The sequence below is a fragment of the Haliaeetus leucocephalus genome, unplaced genomic scaffold (genome assembly GCF_000737465.1).
Source record: "Haliaeetus leucocephalus isolate CR32 unplaced genomic scaffold, Haliaeetus_leucocephalus-4.0 Scaffold148, whole genome shotgun sequence".
Classification (NCBI taxonomy): Eukaryota; Metazoa; Chordata; class Aves; order Accipitriformes; family Accipitridae; genus Haliaeetus; species Haliaeetus leucocephalus.
Genome location: NW_010972584.1, coordinates 37,086 through 56,656, shown reverse-complemented (window position 1 = coordinate 56,656; position 19,571 = coordinate 37,086). Strand labels below are relative to the sequence as shown.

General features: G+C 58.8%; 3 protein-coding genes across 3 annotated transcripts in view; 2 read left to right on the top strand and 1 right to left on the bottom strand.

Moving 5' to 3' along the window:
- Positions 1 to 1,670, top strand: part of GMPPB (GDP-mannose pyrophosphorylase B) — a 3,648-nt gene extending 1,978 nt beyond the window's left edge. The window contains exons 3-7 of the mRNA XM_010561611.1: positions 221 to 578; positions 654 to 732; positions 831 to 958; positions 1,144 to 1,326; positions 1,479 to 1,670. Coding sequence (XP_010559913.1) covers positions 221 to 578; positions 654 to 732; positions 831 to 958; positions 1,144 to 1,326; positions 1,479 to 1,610 — 880 coding nt within the window. The 3' untranslated portion in view covers positions 1,611 to 1,670. The remainder of the gene's footprint in view (positions 1 to 220; positions 579 to 653; positions 733 to 830; positions 959 to 1,143; positions 1,327 to 1,478) is intronic.
- Positions 1,671 to 2,193: 523 nt separating this feature from the next.
- The window catches only part of RNF123 (ring finger protein 123), a 49,349-nt gene continuing 31,971 nt past the window's right edge, over positions 2,194 to 19,571 (bottom strand). Inside the window, exons 31-38 of the mRNA XM_010561544.1 lie at positions 18,592 to 18,731; positions 18,205 to 18,393; positions 16,469 to 16,544; positions 15,466 to 15,550; positions 3,064 to 3,206; positions 2,575 to 2,669; positions 2,372 to 2,457; positions 2,194 to 2,293 (exon numbers count right to left, since the gene is read on the bottom strand). Coding sequence (XP_010559846.1) covers positions 2,194 to 2,293; positions 2,372 to 2,457; positions 2,575 to 2,669; positions 3,064 to 3,206; positions 15,466 to 15,550; positions 16,469 to 16,544; positions 18,205 to 18,393; positions 18,592 to 18,731 — 914 coding nt within the window. The remainder of the gene's footprint in view (positions 2,294 to 2,371; positions 2,458 to 2,574; positions 2,670 to 3,063; positions 3,207 to 15,465; positions 15,551 to 16,468; positions 16,545 to 18,204; positions 18,394 to 18,591; positions 18,732 to 19,571) is intronic.
- On the top strand, positions 5,166 to 6,692 carry AMIGO3 (adhesion molecule with Ig-like domain 3). Its single transcript, XM_010561543.1, has one exon. It carries the CDS (start codon positions 5,166 to 5,168, stop codon positions 6,690 to 6,692), a length of 1,527 nt encoding a protein of 508 aa, XP_010559845.1.

Below are 19,571 nucleotides of genomic sequence, written 5' to 3'. Positions count from 1 at the left end.
TGGGCAGCAGGGTGGGTGGGTGTGGATGGGTAGGACTGGGGGGGGACCAGGGACACCAGGAGGAGAGGTATGCCAGGATGGGCATGGGCAGGATGAGGGGGACAGGGGACGTCAGGACAGGCAAAGGAAGGACCAGGGACAGTGGGGCCGGGTGAGGATCCAGGAAGACTGGGGGCTTGGGGGGGGGCAGGGACGCTGGGACGGACACGGGTGGGTCCAGGAGGACCCGTGCCCTGGGCTCACCCCGTCCCTGCGGCGTCACTCACGGCCGGGCAGCGGGGCCGCTGGCGTTGGCGCGGGACCTGCTGGCCGAGGGCGGGGAGCCCTTCTTTGTCCTCAACAGCGACGTGATCTGCGAGTTCCCCTTCGCGGCGCTGGCCCGTTTCCACCAGCAGCACGGCGGCGAGGGCTCGCTGGTGGTGACCCGCGTGGAGGAGCCAGCCAAGTACGGCGTGGTGGTGAGCGAGGCTGACACCGGCCGCATCTGCCGCTTCGTGGAGAAACCGCGCGTCTTCGTGTCCAACAAGATCAACGCCGGGCTCTACATCTTCAGCCCCGGCATCCTGCAACGCATCCAGGTACGGGCCGGGGGCTGGGCTGGGCCGGGCTGGGGGTCTGGGCCCCCTGCTGAGCCCCGTGCCCCGTCCCCACAGCTGCGCCCCACCTCCATCGAGAAGGAGATCTTCCCAGCCATGGCGCAGGACGGACAGCTCTACGCGATGGAGCTGCAGGGTAAGGCCCCGCGCACGGTGCAGGCAGCATGGGGGGGGGGTCTTGCCTGCACTGCCGCCCCCACGGTGGGGGCTGTCACTGCAGCTCTGTCCCCACAGGCTTCTGGATGGACATCGGGCAGCCAAAGGACTTCCTTACGGGCATGTGCATGTACCTGCAGGCGCTGCGGGCCCAGCACCCCGAGAAGCTGCATTCGGGGCCCGGTGTCGTAGGGAATGTGCTGGTGGTAAGTGCCAGCCCCCAGCACGCTGGCCCCGGGCACGCGTCACGGGCTCTCTGCGTCCTCCCACCGCTGTCCTCGCTGCCGTCCTCAAGCTGTCCCCTCCTGTCCCCGCGCTGGCTGAGTGGCGCAGGCCGTGCCGAGAGCTCTGGCTGCCCTCCCGGCCCCGGCACAGCCCCTCTTCCTTCCAGGACCCCAGTGCCAAGATCGGGGCAAACTGCGTCATCGGCCCCAACGTGACGATCGGGGCCGGCGTGGTGGTGGAGGACGGGGTACGCATCAAACGCTGCACTGTGCTGAAGGGGGCCCGCATCCGCTCCCACTCGTGGCTGGAGTCCTGCATCGTGGGCTGGAGCTGCTCCGTGGGGCAGTGGGTGAGGATGTGGGTGCCCTCGCAGGGGAATTGGGGCTCAGCTCTTGCCCTCCCACCTCCTCAGGCTGCGGCCGAAGGGATGGAGGGATAGGAGCAGGAGCGTGGCACTGAGCCCTGAGCCAGGGCAGGTGTGATAGGGCCTCTCTGGGGCAGGTGCGCATGGAGAACGTGACAGTGCTGGGCGAGGATGTCATCGTCAACGACGAGCTCTACCTCAACGGGGCCAACGTGCTGCCGCACAAGTCCATTGCCGAGTCCGTGCCAGAGCCGCGCATCATCATGTAGCAGCCCCTGGTGGGCTCTGCACTCCTGGCTCTGCTTGGATTAAATATTTATATTTCCATCTACTGCTGAGCGTCATCTGAGCATGGCCCAAATGCTGGGTCGCTCACCAGGGCTGGCCTGGCTTCCCCTCCCCGTGTCTCATAGCACCACATAAGGAAGAATAATTTAATGCTGCATTTCATGAAGTCAGCCCCCAGCCAGGGGCAAGTTAACAGCCCGAATGCCCAGCCCGGCCCCCCTGACCCGGCCCCAGTGCTGCCACATGTTCCCAGTGCTGCCGCACAGCTGAGGCCTCGGGCTTCCCTCCCTGAGAATGGCCTGTGGGGCAGAGAGGCTGCTGCGGCCCAGGCGCTGGGTGAGGGGGATGCTGGCCCCAGAGCCTGGCATTGGGCCTCCCCCCGCCGCCCCGCCAGCCTCTCCCTCCCTGCAGCCCCCTGCCCCATGCTGCAGCCCTGTGCTGGGTCCTGGCGCTATGTGCGAGGGTCCCGCAGCCCTGGGCAGGGCAAACATTTGGGGAGAAGCCAGTGTGTGGCGGGGGGCCCATCCTGCTCAGCTGGGGGAGCCCGTGGTGCGGGGCTGGGTGCTACGAGCTGGCTGGCTTGGTGAAGTCGTCCACCCCCGTGATGGTGGCCTTGCAGAAGAAGCAGTCCTTGTTGTTCATCAGGTGCTGGTTGATGCAGGCTCTGGGACAGAGGAGGAAAGAGCATGAGCTCCCCCCAGCACCAGTAGCCCTGGTGGGGTCGCGCATACGAGCTACTCACTTGCACGATTTGTGGGAGCAGGGTCTGAAGATGGCCGAGATGGGATGTGCATAGCAGATGGGGCACAGGTCTTCCTCGCTGGTGGGCTGTGTGGAGGGGTACCAGGCTGTTAGTGGTGGCAGCAAAAACCCCATGTCCCAGGACAGCTGTGCTGGGGAGCTGGGGCTGCTGCCGAGCATGGGGACCGGGCTGGGGGGACTCACCAGAGTGGTGGCAGCTGCCTGTTTGGACTCCTCACTCAGGTGGTTCAGCATCTTGTCCACCTTTGCCAGCTCCTCTGCACTGATGTACTCGGTGTCTGTGGGGGAAAGCCGTGTGTGTGGGATGAATGTGACCCTTGGGCTGCCCTGAGGCTGCTGGGTGATGCACTGGGGGCTGCAGCTGCCCTTGGGGACCAGCTAGGACAGGGAGCCTGGTGCTGGGGACAGGGATCCCCATGCTGGGGGCAGCGAGCTGGATGTTGGGCAACGCAAAGGGAAAAAAACTGCTGCCAAAAGCAGGCACTGGACACAGCTCCATCCCAAGTGCCACCACTGGGGGACAGCGGGGGGAGCCATGGCCCCTTGTCCCCAAGGCTAAGGGGGCTGGGACATGTTGCAGGGGACACAGACGCCAGCAGCCCTGTCCCCCCCATCCCAGCTGTGGCCAGGTGGCGAGCACAGCCCAGCTCCCAGTGCAGTGCCGACACTTACAGGTGTGCAGAGAGAAATGGCGCTTGTCTGTGGCCGGGGCGGCAGCTGCCAGGGCTGAGGGCTCGGCGTGGCCCAGCAGGTACTGGATGGAGCGCAGCTGGAAGCAGGGGTCTGCCAGCAGCACCGCCGTTGCACGCTCGGCCCTGCAAAGGGACACGGTCAGGCCTCTGACCTAGTACAACCCACCCCGCGGTCACAGGACCACCTGGCTGCGTCCCCAGCCGGTGGTCCGTCCCTCCACTCCTGGCAGCGTGGAGAAAACATGCTGAAATGCAGCCAAAGGGTAGCAACCCGCCTCCTCTTCCGCCACCTCCCCCCTGCTCAGAGGCTCCGGGGATCGATACGGTGCATTAGCACTTGCTGAGGCTGCAGCCCTCATGCACCAGTGCCCAGCTGAGCCCGGGGAGCTGCAGGGCGGCTGAAGCAGCCAGCACTACCCTCATTTCACAGCACTGCAAGGGTAAAAGGAGAGATACCACGCAGCGGCCTCATGCCAAGGGCTACGGCCCCCCCCCCCCGCACCAAGGGGACGGTTCAAGGTGTCCCCAGGGCGAGCGGGTGCACCCACAAGGCAGGAGGGAGCACTCTCTCCCTGGCTTCAAGCATCAGTGGTAACAGCCAGGACAGATAAAGGGCACCTTAGCGAGCATCTCCATCAGGCATCGGGGCTGTGGCCTGTTCACGGCCCTTGGCAAGGAGCAGAGCTGGCTCCGTGGCCGGCCCTGGGGCAACCACCATCACCCCAGCGGCAGGAGGCAAGCAGGGGCGAGGGAGGAGAAGCCCGGCGGCGCAGGCTGAGCCTGGGCCGGGGTGCAGGGGGTTAACGGGCCCTTGATGCGCGGCAGCCGCAGCCGCCAAATTAGCTTTTTGCTGCCCTAATGGAAACCAATTCCCCAGCCCAGCTTTCCGCTCCTCACTAAGGCGCCCGGGCTCTGGGTAATGACATTCCTGCGCGTCCTTCACCCTGTGGCCACCCCCTCCCCGCTGGCAGCACCCCTCTCTGCCGTGGGGACCCCGCCGGCCCTGCTCCTCCCATGGCTGGAGGTGCTGGGGGGTCCCTGCCAGCTCATGCAGGGGGTGGTGAGGATGAGAGCAGCAGGAAGGACTAGGTCTGGGTGCTAAGCAGCGAGGGGGGGGTGACGACCGCCATCCCCGCTCCCAGCCTGGGTGCAGGATTGGACACGAGGGGCTCACAGAGGTGACAGCGGGGCGGGTTTATTCCAGCATCCTCCCAGCGGCTGGGCAGTCGCGGCGCAGCCGGCGTGGCTGCGTTATGGATTACAGCCGGTCAAGGTTGCCGTTCTCCAGCGGGAGGGATGGCGGCTGCGCACCGGTAAGGCCGGAGGGTCGGCGAAGTGGCCCTGAGCACCCCTGGGGACAAAAGACCACGCAGGGCCGGTGCCAGCTGCGCATCGCCCTGCCCACTCGCAGGACGGCTAGGGAGGGCCACGGCCACGGCCACCACCGTGGCCACCACTCCCCACGCCGGGACCAATGGGATCCCGTCCGGCCCACACGCCGCACACCGCCAGCGCGTAAATAGAGGCAGAAGTGGGACTGCATTCCTGCAGCGAGCCCGGCTCTCCAGGAGATGCTCACCAGGAGGGAGCCAGACGCCGGACAGGGCTCACCAGGGAGTGGAGCATGGGGATGTGCCGTGGCAGCGCCGAGCCGTGAGACACTTCGCGCTGCAGGAATGCATGGCTCCGGGAGGCAGCGAGGCATTCGCCAAGCCCGAAACACAGCCCTGAAACGCTGGAGCGTCTCAGCCCCCTGATGCCGGACACCGGCTCCCATCCGCCTCCCTGCAACCGGGTGCCGGACAGCCCACAGCCGGCCAGAGCACAGGTACGCGGCAGCCTCGCGTGAGATGCGGCAGAGCTGGGCAGGGTGATGCTGTCCTTTAACTCTCCTCAAGCCCCACAGCTGGAATCGGGATTCTCCTTTGTGGGGTGCGAAGGGGTGTCTGCGGATGCTTTGTAGAGCCCCCCCCTCAAAAGACAGCACAGGGGGAGACCGGGGAGGACCGCGACACTTTTTCTCTTGTGTTTTGTCAAACCTGGCTGTGCTGCCGGGCTGCCCCGAGGCTCCTGCCTGGCACAATGTCCCAGCAGGTGCCTGCAGACCCGCTCTGGCCATGGGTGGTGAAGGTGCTGCTGCTGCTCCAGCTGTACGCCCACGGCCGTGCTCCCCACGCCGCCTCGCTGCCGCGCAGCTGCCCCACCGCTTGCATCTGCACCTCCGACCTGCTAAGCTGCAGCCGGCAGACGCTGCAGCGTGTGCCCCGGGCACTGCCGCCCACCGCCACCACGCTGGACCTCAGCCACAACGCCCTCACCCAGCTCCATGACCGCTGGCTGGCCGCCCTCCCGCACCTCGAGGCCCTCCACATCAGCCACAACCAGATTAAGGACCTTTCTCCGCAGGCTTTCCACAATGCCTCCTACCTGCGGCACCTCGACATGTCCTCCAACCACTTGCACGCTGTCAAGACGCACTACTTCGACGCGCTGGTGAGCTTGGAGGAGCTGCTGCTCTACAACAACCGCATCACGCGAGTGGATGAAAATGCTTTCACCAAGCTGAGTGGCCTGCGGAAAGTCTACCTGAGCTGGAACAACCTGACCACCTTCCCCTTCCACTCGGTGCAGGGGCTGGGAAACTACAGCCTCCGCACGCTGGACCTCTCCTCCAACAGCCTGAGCAGCATCCCCGTGGATGAGCTGGCAGCTCTGCCCGAACACATCAGGAACGGCTTGTACCTGCACAACAACCCTATCCAGTGCAGCTGCCCGCTCTACCTGATGCTCCAGCGCTGGAAGCAGCGAGGTTTCAGCTCTGTGAAGGATTTCTTTGAGGAACACACCTGCAAGGTGTCTGACAACGTGCCCCGGTCCCTGATCAAGTTCCTCAAATACAGCCACATGTTCAAGAACTGCTCGGCAGGCCCCGAAGACACGCACCCTGTGCCCTTCCCCGTGATGGTGGGCCAGACCCTCCTGCTCGCCTGCAACACCAGCCTGCCAGCCGCGGCCACCACCTACATGTGGATCTCCCCTCACCATGAGCCCATCAAACACCCGGGGAACAGCAACCGCTCCTTGGAGGTCTACCGCAATGGCAGCCTGAAGATCGCTGCGGCCAAGCCCTGGCACTCAGGGGTCTACGTGGGCTTGGCCATCAACAGCCCCCACAATTTCAGCAGGCTGTGCGAAGTCAACGTGACGGTCCACTACTCCAAGCCAGACGGGGAGACCTTCAGCACTGGCCTCACGACCCTGCTGGGGTGCATTGTGAGCCTGCTGCTCGTGCTCATGTACTTGTACCTCACGCCCTGCCGTTGCCTGAGCTGCTGCAAGAAGCCGGCTCCTCTCAGCCCTCCACAGGAGTGCAGTGCCCAGTCCTCCATCCTCAGCACCACTCCCCCTGCCACCGACGGGCCAAATCGCAAGGTCAGCGCCAACAAGCACGTGGTCTTCCTTGAGCCCGTCAGGGAGACGCAGAATGGCAAGATCCGCCTGGCCCTCGGCGAGGACTTCCCCGACCCCAAGCATCCCAAGGTCCTGCAGCTCAAGTCAGACTCGGAGTCCATCAGCTCCGTCTTTTCGGACACCCCCATTGTGTCGTAGCGAGGCAGAGCTGGGAGCAGAGCCAGGGCCTCCTGAGAGCTGTTCTCCTCCATCACTGCTAGAAGCAGCAGGATTATGGGGCACCCTGAATTCTCGGCTTGACCATGACCCATGAGGGGGATCGGCATCACCCACAACTGCTTCAGCCGTGAGCTCCTGGTGGGTGTTGGGCTGGGGCACGTTGGTGCCTGGCAAGAGGTCCTTGCGTAAACCACTGGCAACAGCCTCGTTAGCACAAGGGTACTGCTGATGAACCCGGCACGCCTGAGAAACCCCCACTTCATTTGGGCAGCCAAACTCCCTAACAGTGACACTGGGGATGGTGATCTGCCATGTCCCCGGGCATGCGAGACCCAATCTAGCACCACCACCGCAGACCCCCAGGCCAAGGAATAGCCGTGCCAAGTGGGGCATTCTCCTCGCTCACGCCGGGGCCCCCGGGGATGGCGATGCCACCGTCCTCTCCCAGTCCACGCCAGTCCCCATCAGCATGCCATGGTTGGGAGCAGGCAGAGTGTGATCTTGTTGCAAGGGCTGGGGGGGGGTGGGTGTACGTGCTCCTTCCCCAAACACGGCTATGCAGGAGGGATGGAGCTCGGTGCCTGACCAGCCATGCAGCCAAACAAACATTACAAGCTTTTGCTTCCTGAGAAGCTGTAAATAGTCAAGGCAGGATTAGGTGATGTGATACAGCGCCCCGGCCCACATTGCTCAGAGCTCCCCGTGCCACCAAGGACGATGAGGTCTCAGATGCACCACCCTCCTTCGCTGCTTCTCCTTGAGGCGGACAAATGCGCTGCTAAAGCACAGCTATGTAGGCAGTAATCTAATAAGCCTATCGATAAATGTGAGTAATCCTCTCCTCTCTTGGGTCGTAATTCTCTAGTTACATTGGAATAAAAAAAAAAATGCCTATTTTTTTAAGCTCATGCTGGGCTGAGTGTCTCCTTGCCCTTGCAGGGCAGCAACGTGCAACCACCCTGCAACCCATGGGTGCAGCACTGGGAGTCTGGGGGAGCCCCAAATTCCCACTGGCCTGGCACACAGAGCCAGGTGATTTGCACTGGGCTCGCAGCCTCTGTTCCCATCAAACAGTGTTATGGTGGCCTTGGCGAGGGGGTTAAATGTGCCGACACAGAGCTGGTGGCCTGGGGTTTGTATGAGAGGAGCATCCAGTGGCTTGTTCCTGGGAGGGCAAGTCTCCAAAGTGATGCCTGGGAGCTGGGGAGGGAGCAGCACCAACTGACACAAGGGCACATCCAGCCCCCAAAAGGGACGAGCAGGATTTAGATGCAGGGTAGAGGCACATGGGGGAGACCCCCTTGGGATTGGGCTTGTCCTGTCTTTGGCTGAGTCCCGGTCCCCTCTGCAGACACAGCCCCCACCTCACTGGATAGCTGCGCTGCTTTCTCCAGCACCCAGCCCTTGCCTCACCCTGGCATAGAGAGGGGCTCTGCCCCCTCATAACGCCTGCCTGATCCCACAGAGGGATAAGGGTGTCCCCTCATCTGCCAGCCACCATCACCCCGCTCGCAGCAGGCGCATGTGGCTGTCACCTGCAGTACAGGGGATGCTGAGGCCACCCTGCCAGCAGAAGCACAGCTCAGACACGACCTGGGCAGCACAAACGGGGACCAGGACCCTTTGCAGACCTGCCCCCCAACCCACAGCCCCCCATGGCTGTGCACCCTGGCCCCAAGAGCTGCTGGCAGCCCTGCGACTGGTGGAAGGGGAAGGTCCCTGCGGCATTGGGACAGCACTAGCACCCATCCTTTCAACTTTTTCAGCCGGGAAACAAGCAGCTTGTTTCCCAGCAAAAAGTCAACCATGCCCAAAGCACTTTTCAGAAACCCCCCACCCATCCAAAGAGGGGAGAGCATTTGGGAGAGCAGCTATCCCAAGACAACCACAGCCTCGCAGCACCCCTCCTGACACCGACCTTGTGCGCAGCTTCATGCGATACGTGCCCCGCTGCTGCGCACCCTGCGGCTGCTGCTCGGTGGCTGGTGAAGGCGACGGGATGCGGAGCGACAGGCCCCGCCGGCCTGCGCCCTCGCTCCTCACGCGCCCGCCGCTGCCGGCCCTGTCGCCTCGCATTAGTGCAGCGTTCCTGATGAGCCCGGGATGCTGAGCTGGTCATGCTGGGGTGCTGTCAGGGGGTGATGAGGTGCTTCGGTGTCGGACGGATAGGTGAGTGGCACCCTGCCCCTTGAGGATGGAGCTGAGGCAATGCCATCCCCTGGCTTTGCACCCAGGCAGGGATCTCATGGGAAGGATGGTTTGAATTTGCCCTGGGAACGTCTGGGAAAGAGAAGAGACCCAGCTGAGAGGGCCCAGGTCCAAACCCTATGAGGGCACTGCCCCGAGCGTGGCCCATGCCTGCCAAGATGGTGCCGAGCCTGTGCCAGAGGACATGCCGCATCTACGCATTGTGTCTTCCTCCAAAAGGAAAAGTGAAGTGCTGCTCCGCGCTCCAGCACTCGGAGTGGGTGTCTACCCACCCGCTGCTCTTCTGTTGCCATCCTTGTAGGTCTCCTTGCAAACCCTTCCTCTGTCCGGTGCCAACATCAGCCTCCCAGGCATTAGCGCTCCTGCAAACCTGCATCCTCAGCTGAGGCTAATGACTGAAGCTCGGGGAAAGCTCAGGCCAATTGGAGTGTAAGAGAAGCTCCTGAGGGCCTCTCTGGGAGCACACCAGCCTGGAGAAGCCCAGGAGAGCTCTTCTAGGCTGGCTGCAATTCTCCTATCCCTGCAGGAAGGCTGAGCCCCACTACACCGGGGACAGCATATCTGAGGTTTGTATCGATGCTGCCCGCAAGGGCTCCCTGCCGCCTTTACCCAGGAAAATCCTGCTGCTGCGTTTCACACCTTTCTGATACTCCGAAAGGACCCCACACCACATTGCTGCTCCAACAAGCAAGGCAAGGCAGTTTGAACTGTCGTAGCAGTTCATTAAGCAGCCTGAAAGGCAAATCATCTCAGCAAGGAAAAACATAGCCAGGAGCACAGCCTCCCTGACAGGCAGGAGTTGGGAAACATAATGGATGGTCCCCGAGGAATACTCAGCAGCCTCTCTGCACCATTACAGCCCCGGCTCGCTGCCAAACCTGCCTCCTGCTCCTTGACTCCACAGGGTAAAGTAATGGGTCAGCACAAAGCACGGCGTCCCCGGCATGCAAAGACCTGTGCCTGCGCACGTGGGGATAAGGACTAGCTTTGGGGACCAGCCTCCAATGCTGACTCCTGTCTCCCCTGGCACTTCACATCTCAGCCAGGACAACGTGGGCACGCTGAATGCCAGTCCCTTCCTGTCCTTCTGCTGCTGGGGCTGGACACACGATGTACATGGTTGGACCTGGATCCTTTCCTTATGATGCTCACAGTTTTCCAAAGAGCTCGAAGCAGCGAAGCCTGGTTGCTGGCCAGCACAACACCTGCTCCTGCCTCCCAGCAAGTGCCCAACAGCCCCAGGGGGCCAGGAGATCCCAGCCTTGGCAGTCCCACTGCTCAGGACACAGTGTTTGGAGCTAGCAGCTTGTAAAAACTTGAAGATTGGTAAGGCCAGACTCCTTTTTAAACCGTGAAACCCAGGTCTGACCTAGTTATTCCTCTGTGCTCTGGCTCACACTCAGCCTGATATGTTACGCACTGCAAGACTTGAGTACCACCCATTTTCTGAGTTTTTAGAGCAAGGTAACAAGGACTCCTTTGGACTAAGTGGTCCATGAAATGTCTATTCCTGCACCTCCTTCCACCACAGCACTCTCATCAATATGTGCTGAAGGAGCATTAGTGTTTAAGTGATCAGTAATTAGACTGCAGAGAATCACCAGGTCCAGCGGGGACCAGCCAAATCCCCACGGTCCCAGCAGTGCTCAAGCATGCAGGTGGGTGGCCAGGCTGAGTTTAGGAAGCTGCAGACTGGGATCTTCTGTGACTTTTCCAGTGGAGGTGACCCCAACACCATCTAGCAATTGAACAAGAGTCTGCTTAGTCTGCCTTCCCCACCTGGCCTCGTGCCTCCTCACTTTCCAGCTCACCAACATGTTACTTCTGCCCAGGGAAACTCTCCGTCTCCTCCCTCCTGCCAGTCCGTCCCTCTGCTCCCATCTGTACTCCGCAAAGGAGAGGAGTGTGGAGATCCCCCAGAATTACCCCAGCATCACGTCAGCCCAGTGCTGCTCCTCCTGGCAGGTCCCACTGGCTCATGCTCAGCATCCCACTGGCACAGCATGGTTGTTTCTGGCCCAGGATCCCCGTCCTGTGCTCTGCTGGCTGGTACCACCGTGTTCCTGGTGACTACAGTGCTCTTCCCTCTGTCTTCTCCATCTTTCAGGCAGAAGTCCCTGGGAGATGCACCTTGAAGGCTGCTTAGGTCTTTTCTTGTACAGTTGCACTGCAGGCAAGTTCGCTGGCTCCTTGCATGTGCCCTAATCCTCCAGACTCACACTGAGAGCATCAGCTGCGGGCAGGGCTGGGGAACACACTGCCCAGCCTCACTCCCCCCTGTCTCTGAGGGGATGGTGTGCATGGGGCAAGCCTGTGGAGCAGACTGGTGGCCAAACCCTGGCACAACACAGGTCACCTCCGCTCTGGGATGGCTGCTCACTTTCCACAACGTCTGTTCCAACCTATATGCCCAGTCCTAATTACAATGTGCCCTCACACGCAGGGGACCAACAGCCTCACCTTCAGGCCTCACCCCTTCCCCCGCCGCCCTCTCTTGCCAGGATCCTTACACAAGCTCTGGCCAACACTTGCTCCATTAGCTCACTCCAAAGGAGGCTTAATAGAAAATCTGCTCAATTATTTAGCAGACAAACGGGGGGATGATACCAGCTGAAGGCAGCCAGGGTCTCTGGCACGGACCCAACGATTCAGCCCAACTCCTGGCTCAGCCTGCCAGATCCTGCTTTCCCTCTCCTCCCCACAAAACCAAGGCTCAGACATTAGGGCCTGGCAAACAGGCAGCACACGGGCATCCCTGTCTCCTCAGCCCTGCCAGGCACTGAGCTTCCCTGCAATGAAGGTGCTGCCCAACTGCTGTCAGACCCGAGGGCTGGGAGGGGGCAGCACGTCAGGAGGCCCGAGCAGTCCCACAACAACACTGCAGAGGCCAAAATAGTTTTAAACCAAGGAGCTGTTGCCTGCTCCAGTGCCAGGCTGCCCCGCTCTCACCTGCGGACAAGGTTTAGCTCCCTCCCGGCGAGCCCTCGAGGGACAGGCAGCTGCTCTGCTGGGAACTAAAAGACCCTCTGCTGAGGGACCCCAACTTGAGCTAGCAGCTCCCCACCTCTGCCCTGCACGCCCCTGTTTGCAAAGTTCATTACATCCAGCGAGGGAGCCAAGCCATGAAATTCCCAGGCCCTCCCTGCTACAAAGATCAGTAAGCCCGGACGAGGTGGGCACTGAAGCTTTGGTTCACCACAAGCAGCACCAGCCATCCTGCCAGACCTGACAAGGAAATGCGTTTCTTCTCTCTCAAAAGCACAGCCCGCTCCATCCAGGGACTAAGATGTACGATGTATCAACTGTCTCATCACATCCCAGCCTGGGCAATGTTCCCTTTTCTTGTGCTTAATGGCTCTGTTTGATGCCAGGAGTCCGTAGCAAGAGGACTTGATGCCTGGCTGAGTGTCCTGTGCTGGGTGAGGAGCAGCTGAGGCATCCGACTGCATCCTGATAACGTGGCTGGATGAGTCGGCAGGGCCCTGGCTTTCCTTACTCCCACCCTTCCCCACTGGAATGTTTTGGCCCCATAAACGGGACTTCACTCCTCCACTCCCGGATGAACCTGTCCTCTCTGTCCCAGGGCAAAGCTTGCAGTACCTTCCAACCAAGTGCCTAGCACAGCGTTGGCTCGCTGGGTTAGAGGCAACCAGGAAAAACACAGCCAAGCCAAGGAAGTCACCTGAGGTCCTATCCCCTGTCCTCATCCTCTGGGACAGAGCCTCCTTGCAGGGAACCAGTCAGGGTAACAGCTAGTGTCCCAGGTAATTCCCACAGAGAACTTCCTACGTGCAAATGTGGGTTGGATAATCTCTCTCTGTTAATGGTTTCTGGCAGTCTGGGAGTTACCAGATGGCACCTAGAAGAGATTTCTACCTGCTTCCAGCAGAGTGCTTCCGAGGAAGGAAAAAAGCTGTCCTGTTATCCTGCTCACTGCACTGAGAGGAAGGGAAAAAGGAAAAAGGAAAGCTGTCACCTCTTGAGTTCATATAAACGGGTCTGCTCTGGAAAGCCTGGTTACATATGGGATCCTTTAAATTTCTTCAGTTACTCCTTGCAGTAACACAACCCATGGCAATCATCTCCCATGGGAGTGTACAGACCCAAAGAAGGTTTAAATTCTCCTTTTCCATTCCACGGACCATCCTCTTACTCATGTGCCTGGAGACAGATGCTTCTCATCACCCTGCTCCAGGCCAGCTGTTGTTGACCTGCACCACCTCCCTGGTTTTTGAGTGACTGTGGGAGGAGATCCTCATGGGGCTCTGCTCACCCCAGCTGCACCTCCCAGTCTTCAGCACCGTGTAGCGATGGTGCCAAGAGACTTGCACACAGGATCAAACCAGGACTGAACCCTCGAGGAACGCAAAGGCAGAAGAAAAGCCTCTGCATTTCCTCTCATACCTGCTGTTTTTCTCCATCCCATCCCTGTTTGCTGTTTTTCAATGTGCTTGCATGGAACAGAACCACTCTGTAAGTGGGGTACAACACTCCCACCCCTGTCCTCAATTCACAGTGCTGCAAAGAGAGTGGGTGGCTCGGTTTTCCCTTCCATGTGAGGTACTCTGCCTGCGGCCATGCTGATCTCTACCATCAGGCTGCCCATCCCCTCTGCTTGGGTAGTGGTAGAAGGTCTCCAAGCCACCAGCCTCGATTCTTTTGTCTTGATTGACCTCAATGTCCCCCCTGAAACGTTTGCTTGCCTTTTATAAATCAGTGACGTATCAAATCTCAGATTTAGTGCAGGGCTTTGCAAAGTCACATAGAAGCATTCTGTTTTATAGACATTTTTCCCTGGGCTTCCTCCTGTTACCACCTTGCGCTTTTCCTGCTCAGCTAGGTCCCCCATAAGGACATGATGCTTTTCTCGCATCATTTCCCCGTTTTGTATTTATTTCTGCTTTCCAGTGCCCAAGAACGCGACTACAAAGCCCCTGAAGATCAGTCAGAGACTGGCAGCTTCCCCACCACACACCACAGGGTACGGCACCTCTGGTTGGTGACTGCGCAGCCTGCTGCTGGCCAAGGCATGGAGGATGCTGTTGGCATCAGGGGACAGTGCCGCTTGGTTAGTACAGCCCCTTTGACACTGGCTGCCCAGGTTTCACTAACCCCAAGCACAGCTGGCTTTTCAGGTAAAGGAGACACAGTTTGCAAGCTTTTTTACTCCCCAGGACTCCCTGCAGGCTAGGAAGGATGTGATTGTCATCACACTACCATCTTGCCAGTGCTCTTTGGCATTTGCTAAACTGAGGGCCAGAGAAAGAGCTTTATCCCTTCCCCTCTTTGAGTCTACAAGTGACTTGGCCCGAGACAGATGTTCAAGGGACAGGGAGCCAGGGAAGAACTTCTCAGCCTGCCTGGCATGCAGGGAACTGCTTTATCACCTCCCTGCTTCCCTCCAGGAAGAAATGTCTAGTTGTGGCATCAAATTCATGATGTTTGCCCTTTCCACAGAGCAGGATTCTGGGCGTGAGCAAAATCCACCCCTGTTCACAGTCCCAAAAGGCCACTGATCAATGACCTTGTGCTAAGCTCTTGGCACTGTCACACTCGGGGCTGTGCGACTGGTGCAACAGCCATGGGAGGCAGGATATAATTAGATATATTTGTGTACATCTTTGAGTCCTTGAGAAAAGAAGCTGAAAGACTGGCTGCAGGGCTGAGCCGCTTGGCCAGATGGGGCTCTGCTCTCTGCAAAGCCAGAGACTATCATGTTCTCCAAACGTGAAAACAAGCAGGATGTGCAGTGCAGACAGAAGAGCCCCATCTCCTACAGCACCCTACAGGGTACAGTGGCCGGGCAAGAGACCCATGAATGACACTGAGAGAGAGCAAAGGCAGGGCTGCAGCGTTTATCAGAATAAGCCTATTTGCAGGACTCAGTACAAGCAGGCACAGACACACATAAATGACCAGGTCAGCTGTGGCTTTGCTCAGCCACCACCAGTGCTGTCTCTCTGGTTACCATAAAGACAAGATTTGCTTCATCTGAAAATCAGCATCACCTAAGTGCCTGGACAGGATTTGTCTCACCCTTGTGACACATGTCTGGGAAGCCAGAGAGCTCTGCACACATTTTGATGCCTTCCTGAGATGGGTTCAGAGTGAAGGAGCTTTAATGAACTCCCTTCCACCCATCGCTGTGTGCTGCAGCACTTCGCCTGCATCACCACATCAGCACAGCTCTTTTATATGTGGCACTCACAACCTCTGACAGCAGCTGTCCTGGAATGCCAGACCCCATTCCAAGGAGGAAGGTGCACATATGCTGTCGGTACAGCACCTCATAGCCACCTCTCACGAGGGCTTTCCTGCACCACAGGAAGGAGTTTTGCACCCAGCAGTAGCACTGGGATGCAGCTGCTGCAGGGACATGTGGCTCTTCGGCTTCTGCCTGCTCCATGCGCATCTACCTCACTTCGCTTTGGTCCCCACGCACCCGCATCACTCCTGCAACACCACCCATGGCACTGACTACTGCAGCGCCCAAAGCAATGTCACATGCGGTGACTCCATGCTTTGGAAGTCAAAAGCCACTCACCCCTGAACATCAGTGTCCACAAGCAGCCGGACCAGTATCCCTGTCACAGCCACAAGGATTGGGTAATGGTCCACACTCTCCAGCCCTATGGAAGCAAAAGAGAAAGATAGAGCCACTGCCACCTCATGACAGGCAGAGCAGGGCTGCACTGCTATTTCCAGACTTGGTGGCAGAGCAGTCCAGAAGGTAGGCACAATGACTTGGGTTCTCTGGTGGGGCCATGGGTTTCAGGAAGGACAGAGGAGTCTTCCCCACTAATGCAAACCCCAGACTCAGGCACTGCTCTCATGATGGAGCTCCCCTGCCTCTTCCAAACCTCAAGAGGAGAAGGTGGTCTGTCCCCTCCTAAGCAGGCATGAAAATCCAGCTGCTGTACAGGAAATATAGGATGTCCATAACACAGCACCTGGAGCTAGTCTCTGCTAACAGGCCCAACTCAGCTGCCCACGGTCACCTCCACAAGGAAGACAGCTGATGTTGCTGAGAACGGCTTCCCCCAGCAATTCAGTGCACACTTTACTTGATGCAGAGCACAGCAAACAAGCCTGCTACCTAAACTGCAATCTGTCTAGGGCTTTGAGCCTTTCAAACACCTCCCACCTAACCTGTGTCAGCTCAGTGTCTAGCAAAACACCTCCCCACCCAAGCACAACACGGCTGCCACTTCCACGGCAGACAGCCAGACCTTATGCATCAGCTGCCTCGTGAAGACAGGGATCCTGGAGGGAACCAGAGCTGTTGGGCAGACAGAGGCTAAGGGCCTGCCTAGGAAGAGCACCAACGCTCAAATCCACCTGGAGGATTTACATGTCTTCTGAAGACAGCATTTCTGCGCCAGTCGACAAGACCAGACTGGCTTCGCAGCCAGGGATGTGGCAGGCTAGAAGTCTGATCCCATATGCCCCTGCATCAACCTTCAGTACAAGCCATCCATCGCTTCCCAAGGGCATGCCTCCAGCATGTTTTCAACAGAGAGGGACAAAGAATTAATACATGGACTCACCTGGCAGACGGAGGTTGACCACTCTGTCAAACAAGTTCCTTTCAGCTGTCACACGGTTCAGCACCTGGTTCAAGAGCTGTGTAGGGAAAAGCAGAGTGGGTTTGTATTTTCTGGATGGGCCTTCCTGTGAGCAGCATCCGAAGAGCATACTTTGGGGCAGCATGTCCTTATAGTTTGGGCTCGGTCCCTGGGAGCTGGTGGATGCACAGAGGGAGGCTCACAGCACAGACCTAGCTTGGCCGTGGCACAGAAGGAGGTGGCACCACACCACAGTGGTTGTACCAGACCCAAACCTCCCAGGGAAGAGTCAGTCTGAGGCCAAGACACCTGAATCTCAGCATCTTCCACCTAAATCTGAATCCCACCTACAGAAGCCAAGCTACTTCTGTGGATAAAAGCTCTTGGCAAGCAGCAGCTACCATCCCTCGGACAGCCACAGCCTAGGAAGAGCAGGCTGGCAGCTGTGGGCAACAGCAGTGTCAGTGGGGTGAAGCACAGTCCAGGTCCTGCCCTGCCTGGAGCTGGCAGCAGGACAGACCTACCAGCCCTGAAGCACGGGATGAGCACAGAAAACAGTCTGCTTCTCTGCTTGACAGAGCATCACCACAGGCAAGGATTTCTGCCTATGACCAGCACAAAAGGAATCAACTGTAAAGACACTTAATTAGCCGCATTTAGCTCTCACCCAAACTCCCAGCGGGATGAGCAGGTTTGACACAACCACTGCAAGCTGAGCACTGTCTCTCAGATGTAGCATTCCTCTTCCCGTCACCCTCATGCGTGAAGAGCAGAACACTGCACCCCTCTGTGGGCACGTTCAGCAGTGGGGCACGGCTTCATAGCAGCACCAGGATGCGAGGGGATTGCTGTAGCACCCTGCTCTCTGCCGCCTGTTTCCCAGCTTGCCTAAAGCACCTGCTAAGGGTCCCTCACTTTCCTCCTCGCACAGTGATCCCTACAGAAATGCCAGGATCCCAGGCTGAGAACTTCCCTCACGATTGCTGTACTAGACCCCACTACTAGTCTTGCTTTGACTCATCTGCTCATAGCCCCAAGCCTCAACCCTTAGATCAACCCAACCCTTGTGGTATAGGTAAGGTATATATGACTGCTCCCCACCAGGCTGGCTCATACAAGAGCAGCCTGTCCTCAGGGCTTTCCAGAGTTGCTCATGCTTTAGAACAGCAACTAATTTACTGGAGCCTAAGGGGTGTTGTGGGTTGGAACAGGGCTGTTCCAGTCACCTCATCAGGGAAGTGGAGACATTTGGTACCATATTCTAGGACTGAGGGATAAAGGACCAAGACACCTGCCCAAACATTGGGGCATGTTCCCTGTGAAGCCAGTTATACTCTCCACAGCTCTTTGCTCAGGTGTACTACACCTCCTCTCCAGATTTCATGGCACTCCTTGTCACAGGAGAATTCAGCATTTACTGACTGGAAGAAACTGGCTATAGTCCCTCTGAAGGAAGATTTAAGTAGCCATCGTCCTCCCTCCCAGTAGAGGTAGAAAGCAGCTGTGGCCAGACTAGTTGCAAAGGAGGGGAGCAGCTGACAGGTGGAGATTTTAGGGAGCACCACTTGTTCTGCAGCAGCTGGGTTTGCTGTAGAAGCTTTAAGTACTACAGCATTTGCAGCAGGAGCCCCCACTTCACAGCACATCTGGAGAGAGGGCAGAGGGGCCCCCACGCCCCTTCAGAGGATGCTTCTTCACACCCCACTAAAGGACAATACCTGGGCAAGCCTCCGAAGGAGCAGCTCTGATGACGGGCGATTCCAGTCGAGAAAGATCTCTGGTGCCAGCGTAACAGTCATTTCCAGCACCCTGAGCAAGCTTACTGAGAGGTCAAAGCAGGTCGCGCACACTTTCAGCTGGCGGCTGTCCACGAAGTTCCTCTCCAAGCGCTCTGCTGCCTGTTGGATCTGCCAAGCAATGGAGACAGCTTAACAAGGTGCCCCTTCCCAAAAGGAGGGCTGTGACCCCCAGCCCAGCTCAGCTCCCATGCATGCCAGGGAATCACTACACGCCCAGCCCCGAGAGTTGTGTCTTGAACCTCGCTGCATGTAGGACATGGGCACTCATCAAGTGCCAGACGCCGCAGTCCCGGGTGGCACACTCACCTCCTGAATCATGCCAATGAACTCGGAGAAAGCCCAGTTCAGCTGGTTAAGGACGCTATTGAGGAAGCTGGGGGCCAGGTCGCGGTCGCTGCGGAGCAGGTCTGCCATGTGCCGCTGCAGCAAGGTGGAGGGACATGGCTCTGAAACCAGACAGCAACAGCGTCACTGGCCTGGTCCTGGAGCGGCCGTGGGTGCGGGGCGAGGGCAGGCTGGGAGACAGGTCCTGGGCTTGGTAAGTGTTGGCTTGAGTCTTACAGTAAGCAGAGATGGCAGGGCACTGGGAGCCAGGGTGCAAGGACTATTCTGAGCAGCGATCTCGCCTGTCGGGCCTCCAAGCACTTTTTTGCAATGCCAGCCTGAATTAACCAGGGAAGAGCCCTGCGTGCTCGCTGCTGTCCATGTGCACAGGAGTGCTGCCCTGCAGCTTGGCATCCCTCCCGCTCAGATCTGCAGAGGCCCACAGTCAGCTCAGCGCTAATTGCTCCTGATACCACTGTGGCAGCAGCTGCCCGGAGCCAGCATGGTCATCCCCAGCCTCACGTGGCCGTGCCTGTCTGCCTGCATCTGAGGAACAAGGTACCTAGTAAATCCCACTCCTGAGAGGCTTCTGCATGGAGCTGGGGCTGGCTCTGCCCTTGGAAGGCTCAGGCAGAGCCGCCCGTGTTCCCCAGCCAGGTTCAGCCCAAGCACACACATGTCCTTGCTGTACGTGCCATCTTGCCTCTGGGCTTTTTCACTATCAAGAGCCCAGGTGGGAGCAAACCCAGCAGCAGCCAGGAAACACAGTCAGGGCTGTGTGGGGCACTGGTCCCCACGGACAGGCAGGGAAAGCAAGGGGGCACAAATGGGGTGGATGGTTCTCACTAGCAGAAGGACCCACTGTCAGTGAGAGGCTCACAAAAGCATTCAACACTATGAGGGAAGGGTACCAGAGTTCAAACCACAGGCTAAAATTCAGTGCTTGGAGAAAGAAACTTGAG

Bases quoted from the DNA above. Each gene is read 5' to 3' on its own strand.
- AMIGO3 (XM_010561543.1), top strand. From the start codon at position 5,166: ATGTCCCAGCAGGTGCCTGCAGACCCGCTCTGGCCATGGGTGGTGAAG.